At 61.4% G+C, this 27,764-nt stretch overlaps 1 protein-coding gene across 1 annotated transcript; it reads right to left on the bottom strand.

The window, feature by feature from the left end:
* Positions 1–366: 366 nt before the first annotated feature.
* NBEAL2 (neurobeachin like 2) lies at positions 367–27,764 on the bottom strand. Its single transcript, XM_055804683.1, is given in 55 exon segments — positions 367–870; positions 1,479–1,614; positions 1,710–1,858; positions 1,937–2,098; positions 2,177–2,293; positions 2,388–2,482; positions 2,738–2,910; positions 3,003–3,112; positions 3,223–3,312; positions 3,408–3,524; positions 3,600–3,697; positions 3,767–3,884; positions 3,991–4,100; positions 4,194–4,324; positions 4,406–4,546; positions 4,631–4,755; positions 4,834–4,929; positions 5,369–5,561; positions 5,563–5,704; positions 5,927–6,084; positions 6,171–6,291; positions 6,497–6,621; positions 6,703–6,860; positions 7,772–7,921; positions 8,138–8,443; positions 8,531–8,668; positions 10,231–10,390; positions 10,465–10,643; positions 10,722–11,390; positions 11,686–11,771; positions 11,950–12,109; positions 12,199–12,357; positions 12,488–12,641; positions 13,182–13,284; positions 13,360–13,519; positions 13,616–13,749; positions 14,296–14,467; positions 14,951–15,043; positions 15,148–15,230; positions 15,329–15,662; positions 15,745–15,864; positions 15,943–16,075; positions 16,164–16,735; positions 17,119–17,217; positions 17,355–17,438; positions 17,559–17,642; positions 17,863–17,969; positions 18,042–18,327; positions 18,842–18,927; positions 19,956–20,038; positions 20,115–20,236; positions 20,353–20,434; positions 21,261–21,431; positions 21,620–21,708; positions 27,643–27,764. Coding segments are annotated over 55 exon segments (8,379 nt in total). The 5' UTR covers positions 27,694–27,764; the 3' UTR covers positions 367–765.

Below are 27,764 nucleotides of genomic sequence, written 5' to 3'. Positions count from 1 at the left end.
GCACTACCGAGACCCCCTCACGCTCATGACATGGGTACACGGCTGCCGAGACCCCCCATACTCATGACACATGGGTATAGGGTCGCTGAGACCCCCTATGCTCATGACACATGTGTGCAGCTACTGAGACACCCCCCCTCCCATGTCACATGGCTGCATGGCTGCCGAGACCCCCCCCCCCGCTCATGACACATGGGTACACGGCTGCTGAGACCCCCCACGCTCGTGACACGTGTGTCCTCATGTCTCAGGCTGGCCAGGTCCTGCTATGTCGGGCAGGCAGGGACACCCCCACCGGGGGGGACACACCGGAGAGGGCCCCCCCCAGCTGGCAGGGGACAGAGAGGTGCCTTGCACACGTTTACGTCCCATAGATATATTATTATTAATATTCTTTTTTTCTGTAAAAGATCTAAAAATGGATAGAAAAAAAACAACCAACAAACGGGAGGGTGACACACTGGCCAGCTCCTGGCCAGTGGGCACAGCGGGGGGACATGGCACCCCCCTTCCCAGCGAGGGGTCCCCACCTCCTCCCCCCCCCCCTCCCCGTCCCTCTGCGGGCAGGGGGGACGCGTCCCCCTAAAACTGGTGGGGGCAGCAGTTCTGTGCCCCCCACCCCACCGGGGGCTGGATAAGGCCACGGGCAATGGGCTGAGCAGGCAGCACGGGGCTCTCTGACCCCCCCGGCTCTGCAGGGCGCAGGGGTGTCCCCCCCCTCTCTGTGCCGGGGGGGGGCACCCCGGGTGGGTGGTGGGCGCCAGCCTAGGACTTGCCCTCGGCGGGGTTGTACTCTGTCTCGCCGGCAGAGACCTGGGAGATGCGCCGCGTGGAGCGCCACAGCCGCCGATGGAACTGGCCCGGCCGCACCTGGGTGAAGGGGGGTGAGCACCCACCCGCTGCCCCGTCCACCTCCTCATCCTCATTCTCATCCCCATCTCCATCCTCATCCCCTTCTCCATCCCCATCCTCTCCACCTTCATCCTCTTCTCCATCCCCCTCCTCATCACCTTCTCCATCCCCGTCCCCTTCTCCACCCCCCTTCTCATTCCCCTCTCCATCCCCTTTCTCCTCCCGTTCTCCATCCCCATCTTCGTCTTCATCACCTCCCAAATGTCCATCCCCATCCTCTCCCAAACATCCATCACCCCAGCCCCTTCCCCATGACACATCCCCCTCCAAACCCCACCCTTTGCTCCACCCACACTCATGCCCTTCCAAATCCCTATCCCTCCCCCCCTCCCATCATCATCCCCTTCCCCATCCTCCCCCCCATCCCTTTCCCAACCCCTTCCTCACTGCCATCCACCCACCATCCCCGTCTTCATGTCCACCCCATCCCACCCCACTTCTGTCCCCCCCTGCTCTGAAGAGTGAGGAGGACAAGCAGAGGTCCCCAGCCCAGCAGCACCCAGTGAACACTGAGCCCTGCCCCCCTCCCAGCCCTGCCCCCACCTGGGGTGGGGGTCCATGCTCACCTCAGCAGGCTGCCCAGCCCCCACCACGATGAGCTTGCCATCCTCCAAGCCCACCAAGATGTGACTCTTCTCCTTGGTGATGGACACACTGTGGACGGGCACCCTCATGGGCATGGGGGGCATGGCTGCCCTGAGGCTGGGACAAGACGAGTGGTGGGATGGGACCCCTCGAGACACCTGGGCACCCCGAGGGTGTGGCTGGGGTGGGACAAGGTGGGTGGTAGCCCTCACCTCTGGAGGTCACGGATCTCCAGCCCGCACTGCATGGTCCCCAGCACCACAAACTCTTCCGTCAAGCACATGGCTGTCACCTCCTCCTCCAGCGGGACGGAGGAGAGGTGCTTCCCGTTCACCGAGTAGAGGTGCAGCGCAAACCTGTCCTGCAAGACAGAGCAAAGAGGGGGGAACACACACGCTGACAGTGACGAGGGGGAGGACACCGGGACACCTGGCCATACCTTCAAAGAGGCTCGTTGACCCACGGTGGTCTGGGCAACCACCTGCCCCTCCGGCCCCACAGCCAGGTGGGAGAGGACAGCGGGCGGTGAGCTCTCGCCGGGCGGCTGCAGCGACCGGATGAAGAGACCCCGGCGGATGGTGTGGATGATGATGGTGCCATCCTATGGGAGGAAGGGGACACAGGGTGATGACAGTGGCATTACCCACCCACCACCCCCACCCCCACTACCCCAGCTCACCTTGGAGCCCGACACTGCCATGTCCAGCTCAGTGCTGATGGCCACGCATGTCACCTCGGCATCGTGGCCGTACAGGACCTGGACAGGTTTGGGAGCCAAGCTGCTGGAAAACCCACCCTGCTGTCGGGGACACAGGGACCTCAGTGACCTGGTGGCAGTGCCCACCACGAGCACCTCCTGGCTGGAGCATGGGGTAAGAGTGAAACCCTACCTGCTGTAGGACCTGCCACACCATGCAGGTGGTGTCCCGGGACCCAGAAATGAGGTAGATGCCGCAGAGGTCAAGTGCCAGGCAGGTGACAACATCTATGACACCCAGAGGGACACCATGAGGCGCTGGTCCTGTACGACCGTGCTTGGAACCCTGACCCCACACGATGGCAGTAAGATGTGTTCTGGGGTGTCGAGATGCTGCTAATCCTAACCCCACCCCAGCTCTGAGATGGAGCCTGGACTGTCCCCAGAGGATGGGAGACACTGGGAAATGTCCCCTGCCTTCCTCCATGGCCCTACAAACCCATCGGGGCATCATCAGACCTTCATCATTGGAGGAGGATGTACCTATGTGCCGGGTGATATGCCCAATGACCTTCCCTTTGGCCAGCGAGGTGACGCGGAGGCTGTTGTCCCAGTGTCCCCCGCTGAAGAGCAACTTTCCATCGGGGGACACGGCCAGTGTGCGGGAGCAGAGATCCGCGCCGGGGGCAAAAGGGCCCTGCAGGAAGCGCTGCGTCCTGGTGGGGAGGGACATGGGATGGTGACAGAACTATGGGTGGGCTGCTGGCACCTCCAGGGACTGGCCCTGGGAACTATGTGCCCAACTCACTTTGCGTTGGAGACAGTAGGGTCTTTGGTGAAGCTGAAGTAGTTGGAGATGTTCTTGTCGTAGGGTAACCAGTTATGGGTCCCCAACAAGCCGTTGGCACTCACGGTGACCTAGGCGGAGATGGAGGTGACAGGTCCCGCCACCGGAGCCCTCCTGGGCTTTGGTCCCGGTCCCCCCGCGCTAGCAACCTGCACCCATGCCTCAGTTTCCCTACACTCACCAGGACGTCGGGTGATCCCTGAGTGATGAAGGAGTGCGCCTGGTTCTTGGGGACCACGGCTTGCACCAGGGCCACCCCATCGCTGATGCCCTGCAGGGAGACAGCAACTGGTGGGCACCCTCCTGGCCACCAGCACCCTCCTGATCATGGCCAGGGACTCCGCCCCCCCCCGGGGCTGTCCACACCTCCACAAAGAAGGACTTGAGTTGGTCCAGGTTCTCAAAGATGTTGGGTGAGCGGGTGTCGAGGCGGGCCAGCCTCCGGGCAGCGCTCTCTGCTGACAGCCGGGCGGGATGGGGTTCCTGGGGAGAGAACCCATGAGAAGGGGGGTGGTCCCCTGAAAGGGGCTATTTTTTTGGGGTGGGGGTATGAGCTACCTTGAGCAGTTGGCAGGGCGTCTGTCCGAAGTTGCTGATGATGCCCTCCAGAGCTTTCCTCTGTGTCTCGTCAGCAATGGCATCCAGGTCCACAGCCCCTGGGGATAGGGATGGTCATGGGGGGCCACCTGGCAGATGCCCCCCCACCTCTTTGCCCCACGGCTCACCCTCATAGGTGCAGTAGTAGAAGACATTGAGGGCCTCCACGGCAGCTGGGCCTCGTTGCTTGTACCCAAAAATGAGGTCGATCCACTCATGGAGGTGGGCTGAGACATACTCAGATTCCTGTCCAAGGATGGGGCGTCAGGGTGGGATGGAAATGCCCACACACCCCCCATAATGCCACCCCCAGGGATGGGAGAGAAGGAGGTGTTGGGGTGAGCCATCTCACCAGGGCTTTGCGGTGCTGGTAGATGAAGTCCTCGTGGGAGCGTGCCCACCGGGGCAGCACCACGTCGTCCACCTTCTCGTTGGAGAGCTGTAGGCAGCCCAGGTCAAAGCCTGCAGGCAGAGCAGGCAGGGGGTGAGGGACATGGACCCCACTGTGCTCCCATGGGTGCTGTCCCCATGGTGGGGATGATGGGTGCCCCTTACCATTCTGGTTCTCTAGGAACTCAGGAAAGTAGAAGAACTCGGGGATGAGCTCCTTGACGTCCACGGGGTTCTCCATGCGGGCTTGCCATGCCGCTGGCACCGAGTGGAACTGCCGGTCTGAACAGTCAAACCTGGTGGCACAGGACACCTGGTTGGAACCTGCTTGTCCCCCTTGATGTCCCCTCCCCGGGGTCCATGCGCTAGGTGCCCACCTGCCGCTCTGCAGCTGGATGTGGAGGGTGGTGAAGGGCTCGGTGCGGATCAGGTAGTGCATGACGCCTGCCGCGTTGGAGTAGTGTGTGCCATAGTGGAACTTGTCCACAGTGCCCGTGGGGTCCTCAAAGCTCTCGTACCTGGGGATGAGGTGGGCAGGGGGTCCACCAGGGGCCAGCCAGGTGCTCTCCGCATCCCCCATCCCTCGTTTTTGGGGTACTCACTTCTCCTTCACATCCCGGGCGTGTCGCTCGTTGGCAACCCCGATGGGCTTGGACAGGTCTCGAAACACGGCTGGGTCGGTGAGGTCGAGGGTCTCTGAGACGTAATCCCGCAGGATCCAGGGGAACTGGGTGGGGGCAGGAGATGGGTGAGGCTGGGGGGGCATGGGCTTACTTGGGGGATGTTGGGGGGACATGGAGCTCACCACGGGGTACTGGGAGAGGTCGTTGTAGGTGCGCCCCGCGATAGTGTTCAGCTGCATGAGGTACTCGAAGTTGGAGATCTCCCGCAGGACCCATTTCTGGAGCAAAAGGAGGGTGGCCGAGACGGGCAGTGGGGGAAGCAGGACATGGGGTAGACACCCACACCCCATGGCTGTGCCCATCCCATGGCCATCCCTGGTCCCATACTGTCCTTGGTCCCATGGCCATCCCCACCCCATGGCCATCCGTGGTCTCGGAGTCATTTCCAGCCCATGGCCATCTTGGGTCCTACAGCCATTCTCATCCTATGCCCACCCCTGGTCCCATGGCTATCCCTGGTGCCATGGTAATCTCCAACCCATGGCCATCCCTGGTCCCATGGCCATGCCCATCCCATGGCCACCTCCAACCCATGGCCATCTCCAACCCATGGCCATCCCTGGTCCCATGGCCATCTCCATCCCATGCTGTCACCCTCCCCTTTGTCAACCAGGAAGGGAAAATATGGGGTGGGGATGGGCAAGGGTGGGCTGGTACCTGGGTGAGCCCCGAGGCTTTCAGCAGCTCCTGGGGTGACCGGCTGCCGAAGTAGATCTGGTTGGGGGGACGCAGGCCAAGGATGGAGGAGTAGACCTTGTTCCTCACCTGGGGGGATGGGTGGGGAGGGCATGGAGTGGCCGGAGCCTGGGCAGTGCATTGTCCCAGCAGGGGTTTGGGGCTGGGGGAAGGGTGCCACCACCTTTTTTTTGAAGTTGAGGAAATAGTTGGCCTGGTCGATGAAGAAGAGCTCAAGTGCGGAGCGGCGCAGGTTGTAGCGGCGCAGGTGGACCTCACGCAGGTGGGACAAGGGGCGTTTGAAGTCGTAGCCGATCCCTGCAGAGATGGGGGGGGCACAGAGCCCCATGGGTGTCACCATCCACCTGGACCCCCACTCCCCTGGCAGGGTTGGGGGCCAGCATTGCCCTGGGGCTGGGAGGAGCCCACCCTCGAAACAACCAGCACCTGGCATGATGGGATTCTGGGGGAGATGGGATGGGTGGGGGGCTCCTCACCTCCCTTGGCTTCAGCAACCCCCTGAGCAGTGCTTGCCATTACCTCCCTCTGTCTCCTCTTTCTCGCTGCTGCCGTCGTAGAAGTAGACGTGCTGGGTTGTCACCTCCAGGCGGCCAGGGATGACAGCCACTGTCGTGATGAGCTCGCAGTCCTCTGAGACCACCAGCTTCTCCCGCTGGTTCTGCTCCTTAGGCTCAGCCCTGGGTGACACAGAGGGGTGAGGAGACCCTGGTGACACTGCCAGCCTGGGTGAGCCAGTGCCATGGCAGGGGATGGGGACGCTCACTGGTTGTCCAGGACAGGGAGGTCCTCCTCGGCCAATTGGTCATCCTCCAGCTCGCTTACTTTGGCCTCCTTGGCCATGGCGAGCGGGAGGGATTCAGCAGGGTTGTGGAGGTGGTCGGCTCCTGAAATGAGGAGGAGGTCAGCAGGCCCCCTCCGGCCACCCTCAGTTGGAGGACAAGTCCTGCAGAGGGCCCCCATCCCACCCCTCAACCCCAGCAGGCTCCACAACAGCTCCCAGCTCAACACCACCACATGCATCCAACTGGTGGCACCTCCTTGCCCATGGCACGGAGGGACCCCTGGGTGCCCCACTCCCAACAGCCTCACCCAAGTTGTCCCGTAGGGCACTGGCTTCCAAGTGTTGGTCAAAATTCAGGTTGGGCACCAGCTTCAGCCTCATCCGGGAGTAGGTCTCAGCACTCGACAGCTTCCAGCGAACCTCCGGTGGGTTCCTGGGGGGCAGGCGGGGGTGAGGCACCCTGGGGACCCCCAGCCATGCTACCTCTTCCCTGGGGACCAAGGCGAGAGCTCACCGGTCAGCCCAAGCAGAGCGGGGTGAGGTGAGGAGGTGGCACAGGGACCGCCACTGCTTCAGCACGGTGCTGTGGTGGTTGTTGGCCTGCTTGAGCACATTGGCATGCCGGGTGTTTTCCGCCTTGGAGCGCTTCGCCACTGGCTCCAGCACCAGCTCCTGCAGAGGGTCGAGGGAGAGTGAAGTGACAGCAGGGCTGGGGCCTGGGGACATCCCTGAGGTGAGGAGCATGTCCATGAAGTGACATCCCCAGGACAAGAAGAACATCCCCAGGATGTACTTGGGGTGAGAAGCACATCCCCGGGTGAGGAGCACATCCCCTGGATGATGTTCCTGGGATGAGGAGCACATCCCCAGAATAAGGAGCACTTATTATTGAGGGCAATGTCCCCGAGCATGTTCCCAGGGGAACAACCCCAGACCAAGGAGCACATTCCTTCTGTGACATCCTTGGGGCAAGGAGCACATCCCCAGGATTATGTCCCTGTGGTGTGAGGAGCATGTACTCAGGGTGAGGAGCACATCCCCTGGAATGATGTTCCTGGGATGATAACATTCCTGGAATGACATCCCCAGGATGATGAGTGCATCCTGAGGACAATGTCCCCAGAGTGAGGAGGATCTCCCCAGGATAAAGAGCACACCCTCAGGACTGATGTCCCCAGGGAGAGGAGCATGTCCCTGGGGTGACATCCCCAGAGTGAGGAGCACGTCTCCAGGATGATATCCTTGGTGTGAGGAGCATATCCCCATGATCTCTGGATGACGTCCCTGGGGTGAGGAGCATGTACCCAGGGTGAAGAGCACATCCCTGAAACAATGTCCCTGGGTTGATGTTCCCAGGATAAGCAGCACATCCCGATGACCGTCTCCCCAGGGTGAGGAGGCTGTCCCCAGGATGAGGAGCACATACCCATGATTATCCCCAGGGAGAGGAGCATGTCCCTAGGATGAGATCCCCAGAACAAGGAGCACATCCCCTGGGAGACATCCTTGGGATGAGGCGCATATGCCCAGGATGAGGAGCACATCCCCAGGGTGATGTCCCAGGGTTGAGGAGCAGGCAGTACCTGGAACATCTTGCGGCTGGCTGCCTTCTCCTGCTCCCGCCGCTGGGAGCTGCTCATCATGGCATCATAGCAGGCATTCCAGAAATTGGACATGTGGTCGTGGCTCTTGGCGAAGGTGTCCATCTCAAACTGGGCCATGGTGGGCTGCACCTAAGCAGAGAGCCAGGACGGGAGACCAGGTGTTTGCAGGGCTTGGCACCCACTAAGCATCATCCAGATTATGAACATCCCTTCCCTGGAGGTCACCCCTGCAGGCTGTCCCAACCTAGGGGTGACATGGGGACCCCACCGCAGCACAGACCCATCTCGAAGCCTGGGAAGATGTTCCCCCCAAAGTAATGCCACCCCCTGCCTCAGGGCACCCACGTGCTTCTCGATGAAGCCCCTCCACTCCGGGGTGGTGCAGAAGAGCTGGAAGTCCTCGTAGAAAGTGGGGCTGCCATTGGTGGGGGGCAGCGAGGGCAGGAAGAGCTGCAGCTGCAGGGTCTCATAGCACTGGTCCATGAGCGTACGGACGATGGGCACCAACCAGGAGAAGGTCTCCGACTTGGCATCCAGCGAGCGTCGCAGTGGGGTCTCCAGCTTGCCCAGCAAGTAGCAAGCCTCGTCCTTTCTGGGGGCCGAGGCAGTCTGCAGCAGGCTGTGCAGCTTCACATACGCCAGCGAGTGCAGCTGGGGGACAGGGGACATCAGATGGGGTCACCTGCCCTGCCCCAAAGGCTGGGGTCTCACCCTGAGCCCCAGGAAAGGGTAACCCACCTGGGGGTCCTGCAGCATGATGTAGCCCACGAGAACGCGCAGACCCGTCTGGGCCATCTCCTTGAGGTCGGAGGTGCCATTGGACAGGTGGTACCAGACGCCCAGCTTGTCCAGCAGACTGCTCACCCCCTCATAGATCTGGGGTGGGGGCACAGTGAGACCCTGCCTGGCCACCCCACCCCCCAGCCCTCCAGCTGGGCAGACACAAAGCCACCAGGTCTGTCCCCATCACCCAGCCACCCCCGGCGCTGCGCAGCGTGGGTCTGGGTTAGGGGCAGGGGTAGGGTTCGGGTTTGGGGGTGGTAGAGCCCCCACTCATGGCCCTGGTGGCAAACCAGTTGGGTATGGGGGGGGTTGGGCTTATGGTAAGGGGCAGGGGTTGGGGCTGGGGGTCAGGGCGGAGGTTTACGGGAAGGCTGTAGGGTTAAGGTTTAGGATTTGGGAGGTGCAGTTAAATGTATAAATTGCGAGTTCAGGTTAGGGCTCGGGGTACGGGGCGGGGGTGCCCGTTCGCAGCCAGGCCACAGGGGCAGGGGTCAGGACCGGGCTGAGGCCAGAGCGAAGGTACAGAACCGGGGTAGGGCTGAGGCTTACGGCAAGGGTACAGGGTTAAGGTTTAGGATCTGGATTTAGGCGGCGGGGTAGGAGTCAGGGTTAGAGCCCAGAGCACAGCGCCAGGGTCGGGTTTATGGGAAGGGCGCAGGTTAAGGCTGCGCTTGGGGTTTGGGGGTCAGGGTTTAGGATCAGGGCTGGGGTTTACAGCGAGGGTGAGGGTTAACTCCCGGCTATGAGTCAGGGATAGGCTCGGGGTTAGATCTTTGCTATATGCAAAGGTTAGAGTACAGGGTTAGGTTTAGAGTGAGGTTGTAGGGTTAGGGGTTGGGACTGGGGTCTAGGATCGGGGTCTAGGATCGGGGGTCAGGGCTGGGGTCTAGGCTCGGGGTCTAGGACGGGGGTCAGGGCTGGGGTCTAGGCTCGGGGTCAGGGCGAGGTTTGCAGCACAGCTGTAGGGTTGGGGGCACGGTTAGGTGACAGGTTACGAGTTAAGGTCAGGGCTTGGGGTTCTGCTTTACAGTAAGGGCGTAGGGTTAGCGCTGCTAGTAGGGTTAAGGGCCTGGGTTTACAGCAAGGCTTTAGGGTTAAGGTTTAAGATCAGGATTTAGGAGGCACGGTTAGATTTCCAGGTGATGAGTTAGGGTTATGGTTTAGGGTTAGGGCTTAGGGGACAGGGCTAGGGGGTTGGAGTTACGGTAAGGATGTAGCGTTAAGGTTAAAGTTTAGGATTAGGGATTAGGGTTTAGGGTCAGGGTTAGGGTTAACAGCAAGGGGTAGGGTTAGATCTTAGTGTACAGGGTTGCGGTATCGGATTTGGGTTTATGGTAGGGTTGTAGGATTGGGGTTAAGGGCTAGAATTAGGGGTTAGGGCTGGGGTATAGGATTGGGCTTCACAGCAGGGGTGCAGGGTGAGGGTCAGGGTTGGGGTTTGTGTCAGGGGGCTAGGGCGAAGGTTTAGGGTTAGGGCTGTACCGGTTACGGGTTAGGGTTATAGTTTGGGGCTAAGGCACAGGTTATTTTTCAAGGTCAAGTTCCAGGGCTGCAGGTAAGGGCAGGGTTTACGGTTTGGGCTGGCACCAGGGGTTAGCATCAGGGTTCAGAGCTCAGCTTTGGGATCAGGAACCCCTGCTCGTGCCCATCCACACCTTCTCACTCCACAGGGCCTGGTTGTTGTGTCCCTCGGAGAACAAGAAGTCCTGAAGCAGTCGCAGCAGCTTGAGGGCATTGTGGGTGAGACCGGGCAGGGCGGCCGGCCCTGACTCCTTCAGGTCCGTCAGTGCCGACTCCAGCATCATCTCCAGCAGGCTGCAGGAAAGCAGGCAGCTCCGTGGGGTGGTCCTCCCTTGGGATGCACCCACCCGGACCTGGGCAAGACTCACCTGCGCTTGATCTCATCGGGGGGCCGCACCAGCTCGCATGCCGTCCCCAGCTTGGTGAGGACGGAGAAGACCTGCCCGCGCTCCCTCCATGCTGTGTCGTCCCAGCCCTCCACCCCACGCCAGGTCACCGAGAAGACGATGTTGGTCAAGAGGTTGCACAGCTCCTCCTCAGGAGTTTGCTGCCAATGGAGAGGAAGGGTGAGAGGTCCAACGTCCAGGGTAGCCCAAGGTGGTGGGCACAATGCTTTGGGGCTCACCTGGGGGTTGCTGGTGTTGGAAACGTTGTCACTGGGCAGCGTGTCCTGGTAGCTGCTCTCATCCAGGACGTTTGAGAGGCTGGAGCTCTTGCGCGCTCGAATCCCTGGGAAGGGCTTGAAGCTCTCCAGGGGTGACGGGGTGCCAGGGCCGCTGGCAGGGGTCTGCGTGCCGCTCTCTGCTGTGGCGATGGAGCTGGTGCTCGCCAGGTCAAGCCCCAGATCGAAGGGTGAGGTGGAGAAGGGCGAGAGCGGGTGGTAGACACCGTCAAAGGGAGGACCATCACCAGGATTGGAGGATGAGCGGCTGGCCTGGTCAGAGGAGTCAAAAGACTTGAAGTTGTAGGAGTGGAAGGACTTGGTGCGGCCACTCGGGGAGATGGAGTGGTCGGAGAAGCCCTCGGAGAGCTCCTGGTCTGAGGCCTCGTAGCCCAGTGGCAGGAAGACGTCCAGCTCCTGCAGCTCAGCTGGCGGTGGGCTCGGCCCCTCCTTGCCGGAGGAGTCCGAGAGGCGGAGGAGCTCCAGGCAGCCCCCGCTGCCCACGTTGCTCAGGCTGTGCTGGCGGGACTCATAGGACTCCTTGACGTAGAGCTTGGTGAGCGTGTCCTGCCAGCCAGCCAACCTCGCCAGCTGCTTCACCATGTCCTGCTGTGCATAGATCAAGTGGAAGAGCTGCAAGAGAAGGCGAGGGAGGAGATCGAATTATGTTGCCTCAGCTTCTGGTAGCCTCCTGGGGGGTTGGCCCCTCCAAGGGGTAGGATGCTTGGTCCTGAGGACCCCCGATCCTCCAAAACCATCATGGGATGCTGGGGCTGCACCACCTCCATGCTGGCACATCCACATGCTGACAGCCCCATGCATAGGGTGTTACCACCATCCCCATGGGCCCCATGTTCAGGCATGGCTGGGAGCTCAGCCCCAGGGGGGAAACTTGGTCACAGTCCCTTGTGCCCACGGCCCTGCTCACCTTGCGGCAGATATCAAGCCGGACGGTCAGCTCAGCCCGGTGGGACAGGTAAACCACAGCCACCAGGTCCTTGTAGTTGGGAGGGTCTATGGACAAGGAGAGACAGCACACTGATGGGACACCTCCTTCTGTTCCCAAAAGCAATCAAAGATCCCCAGCCCCAAGACCAGCTGAGCCTCGTAGGAAGCCACCAGTGATGACCTCATGGCAAGTGTTTGGGATGGGTGGCCAGGGCCAGCCTGATATTGGGAGGGCACATGGTACCTGCCCCGAGGACCTGCTCCGAGAGGCAGCGGAAGAGCAACATGGAGCTGGGGATGTCACTGAGGCAGGCAATGAACCCCTGGTACCCGATGTCCTTCAGCTTCAAGCGGTTCTTGCTGCGCTCAGGAACCTTCTCATACTTCAGCATCTTGTAGAGGACCTGGTGAGACAGAGAGATGGCCATCTTGCTGAGGCAAAGCCTCTGGCTGCTGGGGGTGGCAAGAGGTTGGTGCTGGGGATCTGCCTTACCTTGAAGACCCTCTCCCGCACTTCATCTGAGAACTTTTTCTGCACCAGCAGCGAGAAGAGGACCTCCACATGGCCGGGCTCAAAGAGGAAGGCAAAGAGCTGCTCCTGGGCAGGTGATCCCTTCAGCAGGCTGTGGATCACCTCCAGTGCTCCGCAGACCTGCAGAACATGGGGCTGATTGTCCACTGCCCTCCACATGCCCCACCAGGACCTCAGCGGCTTCTCCCCACCTGCTGCCAAGTTCCAGGCCAGCCCATGGCACACTGAGGTGTTTGGCTTGGTGCTGTACCTGCTGCTCATCCTGAGCCCCGGCCACATAGCTCAGCAAGCTCTGCATCTCCTCCCCGGAGAAGCTCCTGCAGAAGAAATCCTTCACCAAGCTGAAGAGGGATGTCTGCACGGTCTTGATATCATCGGTGGCTGTGGTCTTCTCCCTGGAGGTGCTGATGGACAGACGCACATGGGCATTCCCTCTGGGGATGGGCACAGCCACCCTCCTGCCCCTTGTCACCCATTGCCAGCATGATCCCAAATCCCACCATGAAGCCTGAGGAGCTCCAGGACAGGCAGGTGTGGACATCCCCTCTGGCCAACCCTGTCCACCAGGAAATGTCCACCCCATGCATTTGGGTCTCTGCAGGGTGCAAGCGCCCCAGTGCCACGGGTGTGCAGAAACACATGGGGTTAGACAAGCAAAGGGCATCAGCTTGTTGTAGAAACCACCGTGCTCTTGGTTGCTGCTGGAGAGATGCCGGGGGTGGATTTTGGGGCCGACCAGGCACCACTCTGGGTGGAGGCTTGTGGAAGAGGCATGGCCACCGGGGGTGGAAGGTCCTGCACCCACCACCATGTGCTCACACCAGATTACCCCCTGAGGTGCTTGCAAGGGTGATATTACCCCAAGCAAATGGTGTCTACCACAGAGGGGAGAAGCCCACCACCATGCCAGTGTTTGGGGGTCCCACCTACACACGGCAGCTCACCTGTAGTAAGTCCGGATGGAGTCGAGGATGTACTGCACCCCGTACTTCTTACGGATGCGCTGCTTGTGGTCCTTGACAACGTTGGCCAGATACTGGATATGACCTGCAGGGAGAAGGTGTGAGTAGCCACGGAGGCCAGCTGGGATGGAGAATGCCCCCAAGCCCCCCCAGTTCCCACCTAAGCGGACGGCGAAGTCGCTGTTGCTCCAGATGCGGAAGTCGAAGAGGAGATGCTGGTAGAGGAGGTGCAGCAGGAGCCCGCTGCCTTCAGAGGCCACCTGCTCCATGAGGATCTGCGAGGCCATCAACGTACTCATGTCCAGCAGCGGGCTGGAGACCTGCCATGGGTGAGAGGGGAGGTTTGCAGCCCCGGCATCCCCCTTGGGGAACGGCCCCAGGGGCTGCGGGATGAAACCTTTGGTAGCCCCCCACACCTTCTGCAGCAGCGCCCCGATGATGGCCGGCCCGTGGCACTGCACCAGGCTCTCCTGGTTCACCGGGTGGTTCTGGATGAAGTTCTTCACTAGCAGCAGGAAGGCGGCCACGCTGTTCCTCTCCAGCCTGCTCTCTGCAAGGCACAGGGCAGAGGCCCACCGGTAGCTGTGAGCCCTGTGCCCACCCAAACACCTTCCTACGCTGCCTGCACCTGCCTGTGAAGGGCATCCTGGAGACGCCACTGTCAACTTTTCTCTGCAGACTTCGGAGCCTGTTCTCCTATTTCGCCCAGATTTGCATGAGTGGAAACTGTTGCTCTGAACTTGGAAACAAGCAGCTGGGTATTGGGAGAAAGCCCATTTCACCTAAGCAGGAGAAGACTCCTGCGTGAACCTACTATAAGACATCAGAGACTCCACGCAAAGGCAAACTGGAGGTAAGCAGGCTGAAGCCACCCTCATCTTCCCATAGCTGCTTGCTTATGACTAACTGGGTCATAACAACATCAAAAGATGTCAACAGTTTCTCCATTACCCTGTAACTCCTGGTGCCTCAGGCAAGACCCTCTCCTGCCTGTGGCAGACACCAGCCTGGTCCAGGTAGCACCTCCATGGCAGCGGGGCTGCCTCCAGCCACCTGAGCAGGATGGCTCCTGCTCCATGTCCCCTGAGGTTCTCACCTGAGGACCTGCCCAGAGGGATGAGCATGCCCTGGGCATTCCTGGAGGATGTCAGCTCCGGCCCCACCAAGTCATTGGTCTCCTGCTCATCCTCAGGCTCCTCCTTCTTGGACACCACTTGCTCCAGCAGAGGCAGCAGCACACCCATCCCACCCACGCAGTTGACCACGTCCTGCCGAAGGGAGGCGAGAGGCTTTGCTGGGTGCTGCATGGTGATGGCAGCGGAGAGGAGGAGGTCACCATGCACCCAAGGTCCATCCTGCCTGCTCAAGGACTCAGCTCAAGCCAGGGAGAGCCAGGCCCTGTGGCTACCAAAGATTGGGGTGTGGCTACCAAAGACTGGGGTGTGCCCTGACCCATCCTACAGCACAAACCTAAAACAGCTCCCCCAAAAGCACCTGTTGCCCTGTGCCACCCACGATGCCCACCCTGGACGCTGAGGACCTATGGGGCAGATGAGTCCTTAGGGGACCCATGGGTTATGCAGGTGGACCCAATACCATGCGGCAGAATCCCAGTATGGCCCAGAGGAACCACCATAACCATCCACCATCTTGTGGGGGTCCTGCCCTGGTCTTGTGTCCAAGGAGGCATGCAACTGCCTCCTCACCATGCAGTGGGTGGGCCAGGACAGGCCACCCTGCGCCCAGAGTACCTTGATGTCCCAGTTGACCACCTTGTGCCCCGTCAGCCTCCCGTCCAAGCCGTGGCTGGGGGAGAGGTCCAGGCAGATGTTGTTCCTGCAGGCCTAGAAGAGAGCACCATGGGAGCATCCTCATGCTCCTGGAGATATCACTTACGTCAGAGGGTCTACCAGTGCTGTCCCCATCCCTGGGGGGTGGCTCTCCTCACCTGTGGGGTGTAGTACAGTAAGAGCTTGCTGCTGAGCTCCACCAAGTCACCTTCCAGTGTAAATGGTGATGTGACATTTGGTCCTAGGGAAGAGGACTGGGGTGAGATGGGGCATGATGGAGGAGACCACAGTTGCCACCAGCACCCCTGTGGATGTCCCCCATGTCCCACCCTGATGTACCTGTGCAGAAGAGTGCCTTGACCTGGGCTTGCTGCAGAGCCTCACAGAAGATGGCCACAGAGCCGAGGTGACCCTCCAGGGAGGTGGGGCTGCCCCACTCGGTGTCCTGGCTGCCGGCCGCTGTGGTGGCCACCACCCCCTCCGTTGGGGGCTGAGTGGGGGTCCAAGCGTGGGGGCCCAGGGCGGCGGGGACGGACTGGGAGCGGCCGAGCACAGGGTGTGTGGGGAAGACCAGCTCTGGCCCGTGGGATGCTGGTTGGTGGCTGGTGGTGGCAGTGGTGGTGGTAGTGGTGGTCCGGTGACCCGCGGAGCCGATGCAGCAGGAGGTGAAGGACTGGAAGGGAGAAGGAGTCATGCTCAGTCCCTAGCCCATATCATGGGGAGGTGTCCAGCTGGGCACCATGGCGGTCCCCCACCTCATGGAGCGATGGGAAGCGGAGTTGCGCTGTCTTTCGCAGGTGCCCATCAGTGTAGATGCTGACGATGTTCTGGCCGAAGGGCCGGCGGCCGGCAACATGGACAATGTCAACGCAGTGCTGGGGGGACAGGGAGGAGGTGTCAGGCACCCTGGCGTCTTTGTTGCCCCCACTGATGGGGACAGTGATGATGCTCACCCAAGCCGAGTCGTTGAAGGCAAACTCCGGCAACGCCACGGTCATGTAATCCTTCTTGGTGCAGACAGCCACCACCAACACGCCGCCGGCGGTGAAGAACGCCTCAAAGCCCGTCCCACTGGCCGTGAAGAAGCTGGCGGAGGAGAAGCAGAGTGGGATGGTGGTGCTGCCCCTCCCCCTCCTCACCTCAGCCCCGCACTGGTCCCTCCATTGAGCATCACCTGTAGAGCTGCCTCCTCTTTGGCCTCACCGGTGGCTCGGGCTCCTCCTCACTCAGGCACAACCAGGCGTGGAAAGCGAAGGCGCTGCCAGGCCACTTCTGGACGGTGGGTACCATGATCCCCGCCATCCCCGGTGTCAGGTCAAAGCACTGCAGCGCGCGGGGGGGTCCCTCAACCCGTGCCATACCCGAGAGCGCCCGGATGACAGGCGCTGCGTAGGGATGCGGTCCCCGACCTCGCTCATGCCGCAGCAGCCGCAGCAGCTGCCGCAGCTCCCCGGGGCAGATGGAGAGGCTGCCCAGTGCCTGCAGCAGCTCCAGTAAATTTTCGAAGCAGGCAGCAGGCAGTGCCGGCTCGGTGGCCAGGGCACCCAGCAGGCAGCCCACCATGCCTGCCTTGACGCAGGTGAGACGACTGGGCAGGGAGGCTTCGCAGAGCCGCCGCAGCCAGCCCGAGAGGAAGACCTGCAGCTCTTGGCACGCCAGCGCCGGCAGCCAGGCCAGCAGGATGAGCAGGGGTTGCTCGTTGCGGATGGGGCGCACTGGGAAGGAGCTGTGGTCACCCTCCACTGCCTGCCGAAACACAAGAGGTGGTTGGTGCAGCCCTGACCCCGTGGAGAGGAACAGATCCTCCCCCTGGCCACCCTGGGCTGGCAGCAGAGACCTCGTCAAGACCCTTGGAGGCCCCCGTGCATCAGGTGCCTTGGAGACCCCCTGCTGCATCCAGCTGTATCAGAGCAAGTCATACCACATCAGAAAGGGCTCAAAACTCCCCAAACCTGAGCATGACTCCAAACTAAAGATAGCCCTAGGACCCCTCAGGAGGAAGCTGATGGGAAACTAGCAGGGTGGAGAGGGCTGGGGGTTAAAGAATGGGGCTAACAGGGGCCAAGATCTACCGCAAACCACCGGTGCTGAGGGCTTTGCTTGGCATGGAGGAGAGTGGGCACACTCACCATGCTGAGGAGCTCCTGGAGCAGGCGCTGGGTGGGCTGGCCTTGGCTCCTCAACACCTCGTAGAGGTGAGCATAGCCGATGCGCTCCTTGAACACCTCCTGCAAGCACCCAGGCACGTGGGACCCTGTGCCGAGCCCCACCATGTGCTGCTTTCACCCCAGCCCACCTTGCAAGGTGAAAATGCCAAACTCATCTGCTTTTGGGGTGTCCTCCCCACCTCTGGTCCTCTGCTCACCTTGGCTGAGGGTGAGTTGCTCATGATGGCGGTAAGCACCCTGATGGCGTGGACCGCGATGGCATCAGAGCTGCCGTTGAAGACCTGCAAGGACACAGGGGTGGTGTGTCTGCTGAGCCATGGGGTTGAGGGGACAGCCCACCATGTCTGGTGGTTTGGTCATGAGGTGGCCCCACTTGGTTATGGGGGGGCCCCACACGATACCTGCTGGAGCCCATCCCTGCCCGTATGCCGTGTGGGGACCTCATCCCGGGCTTCACCTGCCTCCCGTGAGCTGCCGAGGTAGAGCTGTGGGACACAGGGTGGGTGTCAGCTCTGGGGAGTGGCAGCCGGTATGGGGTGGGGGGAAAAGGGAAGGGGGTTATGGAGGGTCCCCACCCCATGGATGCTGCTGGAGCACAGCCACCCTCTCCCAGCATTGATTAGAGCCAGGAAGGATGAAGATGGAGATGAGGGTGCCCAACCCCAGTGTCACCAAGGGGACACACCAATGTGGCCACCCCAGTACCTTGCTGTTTTGGAGGAGCCGGATGATGTGCTCAAAGCAGTTGTTGCTGAGAAAGATGGCTTGGAGGACCGGCCGGTCCTCACAGCTCAGCATGGCCAGGATGGCATCTACAGCAAGGTGGCGATGGCTCAGCATCCACCCCACGTTCCTGTTCCCAGCCCTGTCCCCAGCCCACCTACCCAGCATGAGCACGCGGAGAGCGATGAGGCCACCGGCCGCCTCTGGTGCCAAGGAAGCGACGGGCAGGTCCGAATTGAGCACCCTGAAGTAACCATCAAGGAGGACACGCAAGGGCATGGGGCCGGCGCTGGGACTGCTGCTGTGCAGCACGTGGACCACGGCCACCACGTCGTGTAGCACCAGCTCCAGCAACCTGGGTACTGGGGGGGTCTCCCCGCCTCCCCGCTGCAGGAGCCCCAGCAGCACCTCCACCGCCGCCGGTGTGATGGCCCGCAGCGCGTTGGGCTGTCAGGATGATGGGGGGAGACAGGCTTTTATGTCACCTATTGTGCTATAAAAAGCTTTATTTAAGCTATTAATGCTGAGCCTCATGTCTGATGTGCTGCAGGTTTGACCCCTCTCACTGCACCCCGCTCCTGGGGGCGTGCAAATTAATTTAAAGCAAATTTCGGGGCTGTTGATTAAATCCTGATTTTTAACCACTGGGTTAACTAAAACCTACTTCTGCTCAAATCTACTCAGTCAAGAAGTTCTCATCTGCCACCCACCAGTGGTGAACCAGCACCTTCAACTCAAATCCCTCTTTAATTTAATTTTTTTTATTTTTTTTTTTTTTTTGAAGGTAAACCCACTGAATTTAGGGCTGGAATTTTAAATACCGTTTTTAAAGGCTTTTGAAAATTAAGCGGTTTAATTCCAGCATTTATCTTGCTTGGAATGAATGAATGAATGAATAAATACATGGGTTTATTACTTAGGTGATGATCCCAAGTCCTCCCCATCCACTTCCCAACACTACCTTGGATCCAGAGAGGATGGCTCCGAAGAGATGGATAAGGCGGAGCTGGAGTGTTTCGGGGAGCTGCACTCCGGCTTGGAAACTCTCTGTGAGGATGAGGAGAGGATTTACTTTGGGGGATAAGCAGTAGGAAAAAAAATAGGAGGAAAAAAAATAATAATCCCTTTTCTCCCAAAACCCATCCCAAAAGCTAGTCCACGTGGGTGCTGGACCCTGTTGGTGATGGAGAGGATGAGAATGCTCAATTTTTTTGCAGCTCTGGTTGCACCGTTGTTTTGGGTTTTTTATCCTAAAAAAATGGGGTTTTGTTCAAAAAATAGGGTTCAGTTCGGGGATTTACGGGCAGTTGGCTGTGTTGGGAGTTTTAGGTGATTTTTTTGCAACGCCTTTGCCTCCGAATAGGGTTTTTGGGGGCTTCCCCGGAAAAAAAAAAATCCCCTTCATGTTGATTTTTGCGGACTCCCCAGGTCGTGCAGGACTTCATCCCTCCATCAGGATCCTATACCTGGCCTTGAATCATATAGTGATCCTGGAGCAGGTATAGGATAACCAGAAGCAGGTATAGGCTCCTATATTTGCCCTTGAATCATACAGCAATCCTGGGGCAGGTATAGGCTCTTATATTTTGCTCCTGAATCATATACTGATCCTGGGGCAAGTACAGGATCCTATATTTGCCATTGAATCATATACTGATACAGGCAACTACAGGCTCCTATATTTGCAGGGGCAGGTACAGAGGATGTCTTGGGGCAGGTATAGTCTCCTATATTTGCCTTTGAATCATACAGTGATCCTGGGCAGGTATAGGCTCCTGCATTTGCAGGGAAAGGTATAGGATAACTAGGGGCAGGTATAGGTACCTATGTTTTCAGCAACAGGTATAGGATACCCAGGGGCAGGTATAGAAACCTATATTTGCCCTCAAATCACACACCTGCCCCTGAACAATACGTGCCCCCATGGATCCTATAACTCCTGGATCCCATTCCCCACCTCAGCATCCTCCACCTGTGTCCCTGGATGCTCTAGGCACCCATGGATCCCATACGGACCCCCCATGTGCCCCCGGATCCCGCTGCCGGAGCCCAAGCCGGGCTGCAGCCGGCTTTACCTTGGAAGAGGGCGCCAAACTCAGGGGGCAAAGGGGCAGGGGTGAACTTGTATTTACTCTTCTCCTTCGCACTGATGACTTCCCTGGAAAGAGAGGGGTGAAGCAGGGGGGACACGAGGTTGGGGGGGGATTTTGGGGCGCGGGGGGGTCCCCGCTCACCCGCTCAGCTGCCGCCGCCAGGTCTGGTAGGGGTCGAAGAAGCACTCGCAGAGATGCAGGGCGTAAAGCATCCCACCCTCCAGCTGCATCCTGCTCTGCTCACCCTCCTGGATACTCTTCAGCTGCCAGAAAAACAGAGCAGGATTAACAGCCCCCCTGCCCCGTAAATAAATACAAAATAATCCTGCTCTGGCTGAGGACCCCCAGGTCGGGGCCGGGGTTCCCGCCGTGCACTCACCTTGCTCCCGCAGACCCGCAGCAGCTTCAGCACCTCTGGGATGAAGCCGGGAGTTTTGTCTGCTTGGATGTTTTCCAGGTTCCTGCGAGGTGGGGGTAACGCAGCGGTGGGGTAATGCATCGGGGGTGGGGGGGGGGGCGATGCTTCACAGGGAGGGGCAATAACACGGCAGCCGGCACAAGCCAGGGAGCACAGGGGGATGCTGTGCTTTGGCAGGGGGTAAATACTGTGTTTTGGGGTGATGTGATGCACTTTGGGGGTGATGATGTGCTTTTTTGGGGGGATGCTACACTTTGGGGGGGTGCACTTTGGAGGGGGATGCTGCTCTTCAAGGGGGGTGATGCATTTCAGGGGGATGCTGCACTTCAGGGGGGTAAATACTGTGTTTTGGGGTGATGTGATGCACTTCTGGGGGTAATGATGCAATTTTTTTGGGGGGGTTGCTATACTTCGCGGGAGGGGAACATACTTTGCAGGAGGGATGCTGCGTTTTGGCAGGGTGATGCACTTCATGGGGGAGTGCTGCAGTTGGGGGGGGTATGCTGCACTTTGGGGGGGTGCTGTGCTTTGTGTGTGTGTGTGCTTTGGTGGCTGATGCACTTCATAGAGGGGTGATGTGCTTTGAGGGGGGGAACGGATAAGGATGCACATCCAGGAAGGCACCACGGTGGTTGGGGACTGTGGCGATACCAGATACACAGACTTGGGGTGGGGAGGGCACAGGACCCAGAGGTGTGTGAGGGTCCCCGCCGTTGTCCCCCAGCACCTGGAGGCAAAGCTGGGCTGCACCTGGGGCTGATCCTGCAGCGCTGGGAGGACGGGAACCAGCAGCACCCATGGGTGTGTGTGGGGGGCAGAGGGAAGCTGGGCCCCCCACCCTGGGGGTGTCAGCAGGGGGTACCACCCACCTGCAGATGATGATGAAGAACTTGAGGAGGAGGAGGGCCTGCCCCAGGCTGGCCCCACTGCCCTCCTCCCGCGGGACCTGGGCCACACACTGACCCAGCCGCTGGCTCAGCACCTGCAGCACCTCCCGCGGCAGCACCGGGATCTCCGACACCGACTCCTCCGGCCTGCCACTGGCAAAACAGGGCTGGCAGGATGTGACCCCCCAACCCCCGTCCCCCCCCAACCCCCCCCAGTCAACTTTCAGACCGGATGGCTTAAAACCACCGAGCTGCCGTCACGGCAAACCCGTGGGTGTCACCCCCTCCCCCCCCGCAGGGTGTCAGCCATGCAGCACCCAAGGGTGCTGGGTGCCCCTCACCTCCTGGGCTCCAGCGAGGGCAGCGTAATGATCTTCTCAAAGTTCATGACGAAGGCTTCCAGCCACTGCTGCAGGTAGGAGAGGTCCTTCTGCAAGGGTGAGGAGGGGGCTGGAGCCACTGGCCAATCAGATCCCCCAGTGACCACTGCCTTGGAGGTATCAGCCAATCAGCAGCCAGAGTGGACAAGCCCCCGCCTCCCCGGACCCACTGGTCAATTGGCACTGGGGGTGCGAGCTCACCCCTGGGAGCCAATGGGCAGCACAGCCTGCGGAACTGATGACCTATCAGCACTTAGAGAAACACAACCTGTGGAACTGCTGACCAATCAGCACCCAGAGCAATGCAACCTGTGGACACACTGACCAATCAGCACCCAGAGCAGCACAACCTGTGGACACGCTGACCAACCAGCATGCACAGCAGCACAACCAGTAGAGCTGCTGACCAATCAGCACGCAGAGCACCTGCCCCTACAGGCAGCAGGCAGCCAATCAGGGCCGAGCTGGGCACGGGCAGCCGGCACCACCTGACACAACCCCCAGCCCCGGGGTTGTGCAATGGGGTGATTCACCCGTGTGCCACCGCGCCCAGCTAGCACCCCACCGTGCCTGAGGGGCACCCACGGCCCCCAGCACCCAGTGCGGCACCTCGGGGTCACCCATAGCCCCAAGCACCCCAATGCAGCACCTTGGGGTCACCCACGTCCCTGAGCACCCAGTGCGGTACCTTGGGGTCACCCGTGGCCCCAGGTACCCCAATGCAGCACCTTTGGGTCACCCACAGCCCCGAGCACCCCCCACCGCGCCTCGGGGGCACCCACAGCCCCCAGCACCCCAGTGTGGTACCCTGGGGTCACTCATAGCCCCATGTACCCCAATGCAGCACCTTGGGGTGACCCACATCCCCATGCACCCTATACGGCACCTTGGGGTCATCCACAGCCCCAAGCACCCCAATGCAGCACTTTGGGGTGTCCCATGGTGCTGAGCACCCCAATGCAGCACCTTGGGGTCTCCCACATCCTTGAGCACCCCAGTGTAGCACCTTGGGGTGACCCATGTCCCCATGCACCCCAGTACAGCACCTTGAGGGCACCCACATCCCTGAGGACCCCACTGTAGCACCTTGGGGTGCCCCATGTCCCCATGCACCCCAGCTCAGCACCTTGGGGTGCCCCACATACCCAAGCGCCCCAGTACAGTGCTTTGGGGTGAACCACAGCCCCGTGTACCCCAGTGCAGCACCCCGGGGTGCCCCAGGCAGGGACCATCCCGCTCCCCACAGGGCCCCTCCCAACCCCCCCCCGACACACGGGGGCCCTGATCGCTCCCCCAGGCACCCATGGCACTGCTGCAATGGAGGGCACCCCGAGGGGACTTTGCACCCCTCCCAGCATCATCCCCCTCCCAAAACCCACCTCCCCAGGACACCCCACCCCCGGCCAAGCCACTGGCCCCCACATCACCCATTTCCCTCCCAAACCTGCCCCCCCCCCCCCCCCGGGGTACTGCCCAAGCACAAGCACCAGCATCCAGCAGGGCAAGCTGGGTGGTGGTGGTGTAGCCCCTCCATGCGCCCCCCCCCCCCCCCCCCCGAACCCTCCGTTACCTGGCTGGCGGGGTGACCACGGCCATCCATGACCCTAGTGCACGGCGAGCTGCGCCAGCGCAGCCGGGACAGCCTGGGGGGGTTATTGTGATAGGTGCCCCCCTCTTTTCTCGCCACCGCCGCTGCACTTTGCTCTTGTGCAAAGCAACCAAAAAAACCCAACAACAACAAAAAAACCCAACAAAATCAACCAAGCATCAGGAAATGCCAAGTCACCCGCCGCCCCAACGGTGCTTCCTCCCACCGCGCCCGGCTGCCACGCACCGTTTTGGGGTGCTGGGGTGCTACCGGTTACTCCAGCCCCCTGCACCCACCCAGCAGCTCTGGGATGCAGCAGGGGGGCAGCCAAGGTGACGGCTGCGACGATGGGGCACGTGGGGTGACGGGCATCGCCGTCGGAGCTGGCACACGGCACGGTGTGAAGCCCCAGCCCGCCTGGTTTCACCACCGCCGCAGATAACCAGATCGTGCCGAAAACACGAGCCAAATCCTGCCGTCACCCCCTGCACTGGTGTAACTAGAGCCGGGGTGTGCTGAGCCTGCCAGGTCTCAGCCAGCGCCCCCCCTGCACCCACCCGGTGCCGGTGTCCCATCCTGCTGTGCCGCTCACCGTGCCGGTGCCAGCGGCCGCCCCCGCCGGTGCCTGTCCCAGCCGGTTGCCGGCTGGCAGAGCCTGTTGGGTGGCTTCTGGGCTTGGCTGGCGCGGTGCCGCCTGGGAATGATGTGCCGGCACCTGCATCCCCCCCTGGTGCTGCCGAGAGCTTCGGAACCCACCGAAGCCACCAGGTTGTCACCTCCCTGCCACAGAATCCCATAGGTTGACAGCGGGGGTCCTGGTGGCGGGACCGCACTGTGGTGCCTGCCAGCCCCCCTGGATGGCGTGGGATGGCACAGCCAGCACCACCCCCGCCACGGCACGGCCAGGCCACCTCGTGGGATGCCCTTGGGGACATCCCCATCCCCTGCCAGCACTGGTGGCGCGGTGACGTGAGCTCTGCACTATTTTAAAGGCACGAGAGATAACGCATCCATTCCTGGCGCACAGCCCTCGTCCGACCTCACCAGCAGCCTTGTCCTCACTGGCTGCTTGGGGACATCACTGTGGTGGTTTTGCAGCACAGCCCAGCTGGGGAGGTGACACCCAGTCAAGACCTTGCCCCCCGTGCCTGCCAGGGGCGGCAGGGCCACAGACCCCGACAGCACTGCACACTCGCCACACAGGGGATGCGCTCCCCGACAGCGTGGCATATGTCCCCAAGCAGGAGCACATGGCCTGGTGGTGTGGCGCATGTCCCCAAGGCAGCACGCATGCATTGATGGCATGGGACATGTCCCCGCATGAGTGTGCGCACCTCTATGGCAATGCATACACCCCCATGGCGGTGTGCACCCCTGCCAGCATGGTGTGTCCGCATGGGACCACACACACGGTGTGGCACATCCCCTGGATGAGCTCCTACACCCCGACAGTGTGGCACATGTCCCCATATGACCACACCCCCCCCAATGGTGTGGCATGTGTCCCTGTATGACCACGCACCTCCGATGGTGTGGTCCCTGTCCCCGTCCAAGTGTGAACACCCCAGCTGTGTGGCATGTGTCCCCGTGTGAGCACGCACACCCGACGGCATGGCACTTGTCCCTTGTGTGGGCTTGCGCACTCCAACGGTGCGGCATGTGTCCCCAAGCAAGTGTGGACACCACAAAGGTGTGGCACTTGTCCCCGTATGACCATGCACACCTGATGGCATGACGCGCATCCCCTGCACAGCCTCGCACACCTGACAGCATGGCATGCATCCCCTGTACAACCCCAACGGTGCAGCGCACTGTGTGAGCGTGAGCACCCCAACAGTGTGGCACGTGACCCTGTACCACCATGGGCACGCAACGATCTGTCACCTGTCCCGCTACCAGCACGCACACCTGATGCATGGCACACGTCCCTGTACGGCCACGCACACCGCAGTGGTGTGGCATCTGTCCACGTATGACCACGCACACCCTGATGGCGTGGCACATGTCCCTGGTCCCTGTACCACCACGGCACCTGATGGCACAGCACGTGTCCCTGTGCCACCATGCACACCTGACAGCGTGGCATGTGTCCCCCTATTGCCATGTACCCGCTGAGGGTGCAGCGCCTGTTGTGTGCAGGTGTGAACACGCCAGTGGTGTGGCACGTGTCCTTCACATGAGCTCAGACACCCTGGTGACATGGCACGCATCCCTGCACGACCACGTGCACCCCATGCATGGCACACGTCCCCTGTATGAGCACATATATGCAACGGCGTGGCACTTGTCCCTGTACAACTGTGCACAACCCAACAGCGTGGCACATGTCCCCACGCCACCACGGACACCTTGACAGCATGGCACATGTCCCCATACAACTATGGATACCTTGATGGCGTGGCACATGTCCCCATACAGCCACAGCCACCTCCACAGCATGACATGTCCCCGTACAGCCACAGCCACCCCCACCACGCGGCACATGTCCCTGTACAACCACGGACACCCCAATGGCATGGCACATGTCCCCACACAACCAGACCCCTGATGGTGCAGCACCTGTCCCCCTGGCGTGCCACACGTCCCCGTGCCACCACATGCCCCCAATGCCCTGCCACGCATCCCCATGCCACCACATGTCCCCATGCCACCACATGTCCCCATGCCACCATGCGCTTCCAGTGCCCTGCCATGTGTCCCTGTGCCACTGTGTGCCCCTGCTGCACTGCCACACATCCCCATACCACCACATCTCCTGGTGCCACCACGCGCCTCTGATGCCCTGCTATATGTCACCGTGCCACCACAAGTCCCCATGCCACCACGTGCTCCCAACGCCCTGCCACGTCCCCATGCCACCACACATCCCCATGCCCTGCCATGCACCCCTGTGCCATCACATGTCCCCGATGGCCTGCCACATGTCCCCACACCACCGCATGTCCCCATGCCACCACACACCCCTGATGCCCTGCCACACATCCCTATGCCACCACACACCCCCATGCCCTGCCATGCACCCCTGTGCCACCACACCCCCCGATGCCCTGCCACATGTCCCCTTACCACCATGTTCCCGATGCCCTGCCACATGTCCCCGTGTCACCGCACCCCTCCAACACCCTGCCACATGTCCCTCAGCGAAGCCCCCCAGGACCTGTCTCACCAGGACCACTCCTTCCCAGCACCCTCCGGCAAGGATTCAGGGTGTCACCCCGCTGTCCCCATCCCCGGTGGCCAGTCACCCCCAGCCCCAGCGCACTGCCCCTGCCAGCTCCCAGCACCTGCTGCCACCATTTAATGGGTTTGGGTTTATCTCACGGGGGGTGGTGGTGGTGGTGGTGGGGGAGGGAGGGGGCACGGCAAGCCCGGCGTCATTCGGGGGTGGCAGCATCTGTCACCGAGGGGACCCCCAGTATGCTTTGACCCCTTTTCCCAGCGCTGGGCAAAAGCAGGGTGTGGGGTGGGTTTGTTTTGGGGCGGTGGAAGAGCTGGGGGAGGGGGCGGGGGAATCGTGTCGTGGAGGGGATGCCAGACACAACGGTGTCCCTGTCCCTGCTGGTGTCCCTGGCCACGTGGGGGGGGTCACCCGTCACCCCAACCCGCGGGCACAGGAGCAGGGGGGTGACATGGGGGGTGTCTCCTTTCCTCCAGGATCAGCCCCCCCCCCAACCTGGGAGCGGGGATAATTAAGGAGAAAACGAAGCGTGAGGGACTCTCGGGGGTGGGACAGGGGGGTCTCCGCGCTGCCGGCGAGGGACACCCCCTCCCCAAGGACCCCCAGCATAGGAGATACGGGGGGGGAGGGGGCGGGCAGCTGTGCCAAGGGGGGGCTGGCTGTTCAGCTGCAGCACGGGGACCCCCCTTGTCTCCTCTCCTCAATGCTGCTCCAATGTCACCGCGGCCACACCTGCACAGGGACCCGGGGGTGGGGGGGACACGGACCCAGCTGGGTGTCAGGGGGGTGTGGACCCCCCCGTCCTCCGGGAAAAGGGGGTGTGGGATGCGGCGGGGGGGCCAGAAGGATACGCTACCCGCGGGGGGGGTCACGGAGCTTGGGGTGCGGTGCCCCCCCAAGGGAGGGGTGTCGTGGACCGCGGGATATAGAGGGGGGGGCGCGTGGGGGGGGGGGGGCGCGGACCCCATGGTTCCGCAGTGGGGTGCGGGAGGGATGCGGTGACCCCAAGTGGGGAGCACGGGGGGGGGGAGCGCGGTGCCCCCCAGTTAAGCAGCCCCCTCTCCCCAGGCAGGGGGGGGGTCGGGCAGGGCTCAGAGTTCCCCCCAAGGAGGGGGGATGTAGGCAGCGGGGTGATGGGGGTAAAGGGATGCTGCCCCCCGCCCCTCTCCGGGGGGGGTCTTCCTGGGGAGGGGAGGGGTGTCTCCGTGCCCACCTCACCTTGGCGAAGTAGAGCATCCACAGCTCGTAGAGCCGCTCCCGGGAAGCCATGCCGGGCCGGCACGGCTCGGTACGGCACGGCACGGCGGGCAGCTCCGCCCCCCCCACCGCCGGGCCCTCCC

Source organism: Falco peregrinus, chromosome 5, assembly GCF_023634155.1.
Source record: "Falco peregrinus isolate bFalPer1 chromosome 5, bFalPer1.pri, whole genome shotgun sequence".
In the NCBI taxonomy this organism is placed as follows: Eukaryota; Metazoa; Chordata; class Aves; order Falconiformes; family Falconidae; genus Falco; species Falco peregrinus.
The sequence above is the reverse complement of the archived record's forward strand: the minus strand, read 5'-3'. Positions and strand labels throughout refer to the sequence as shown.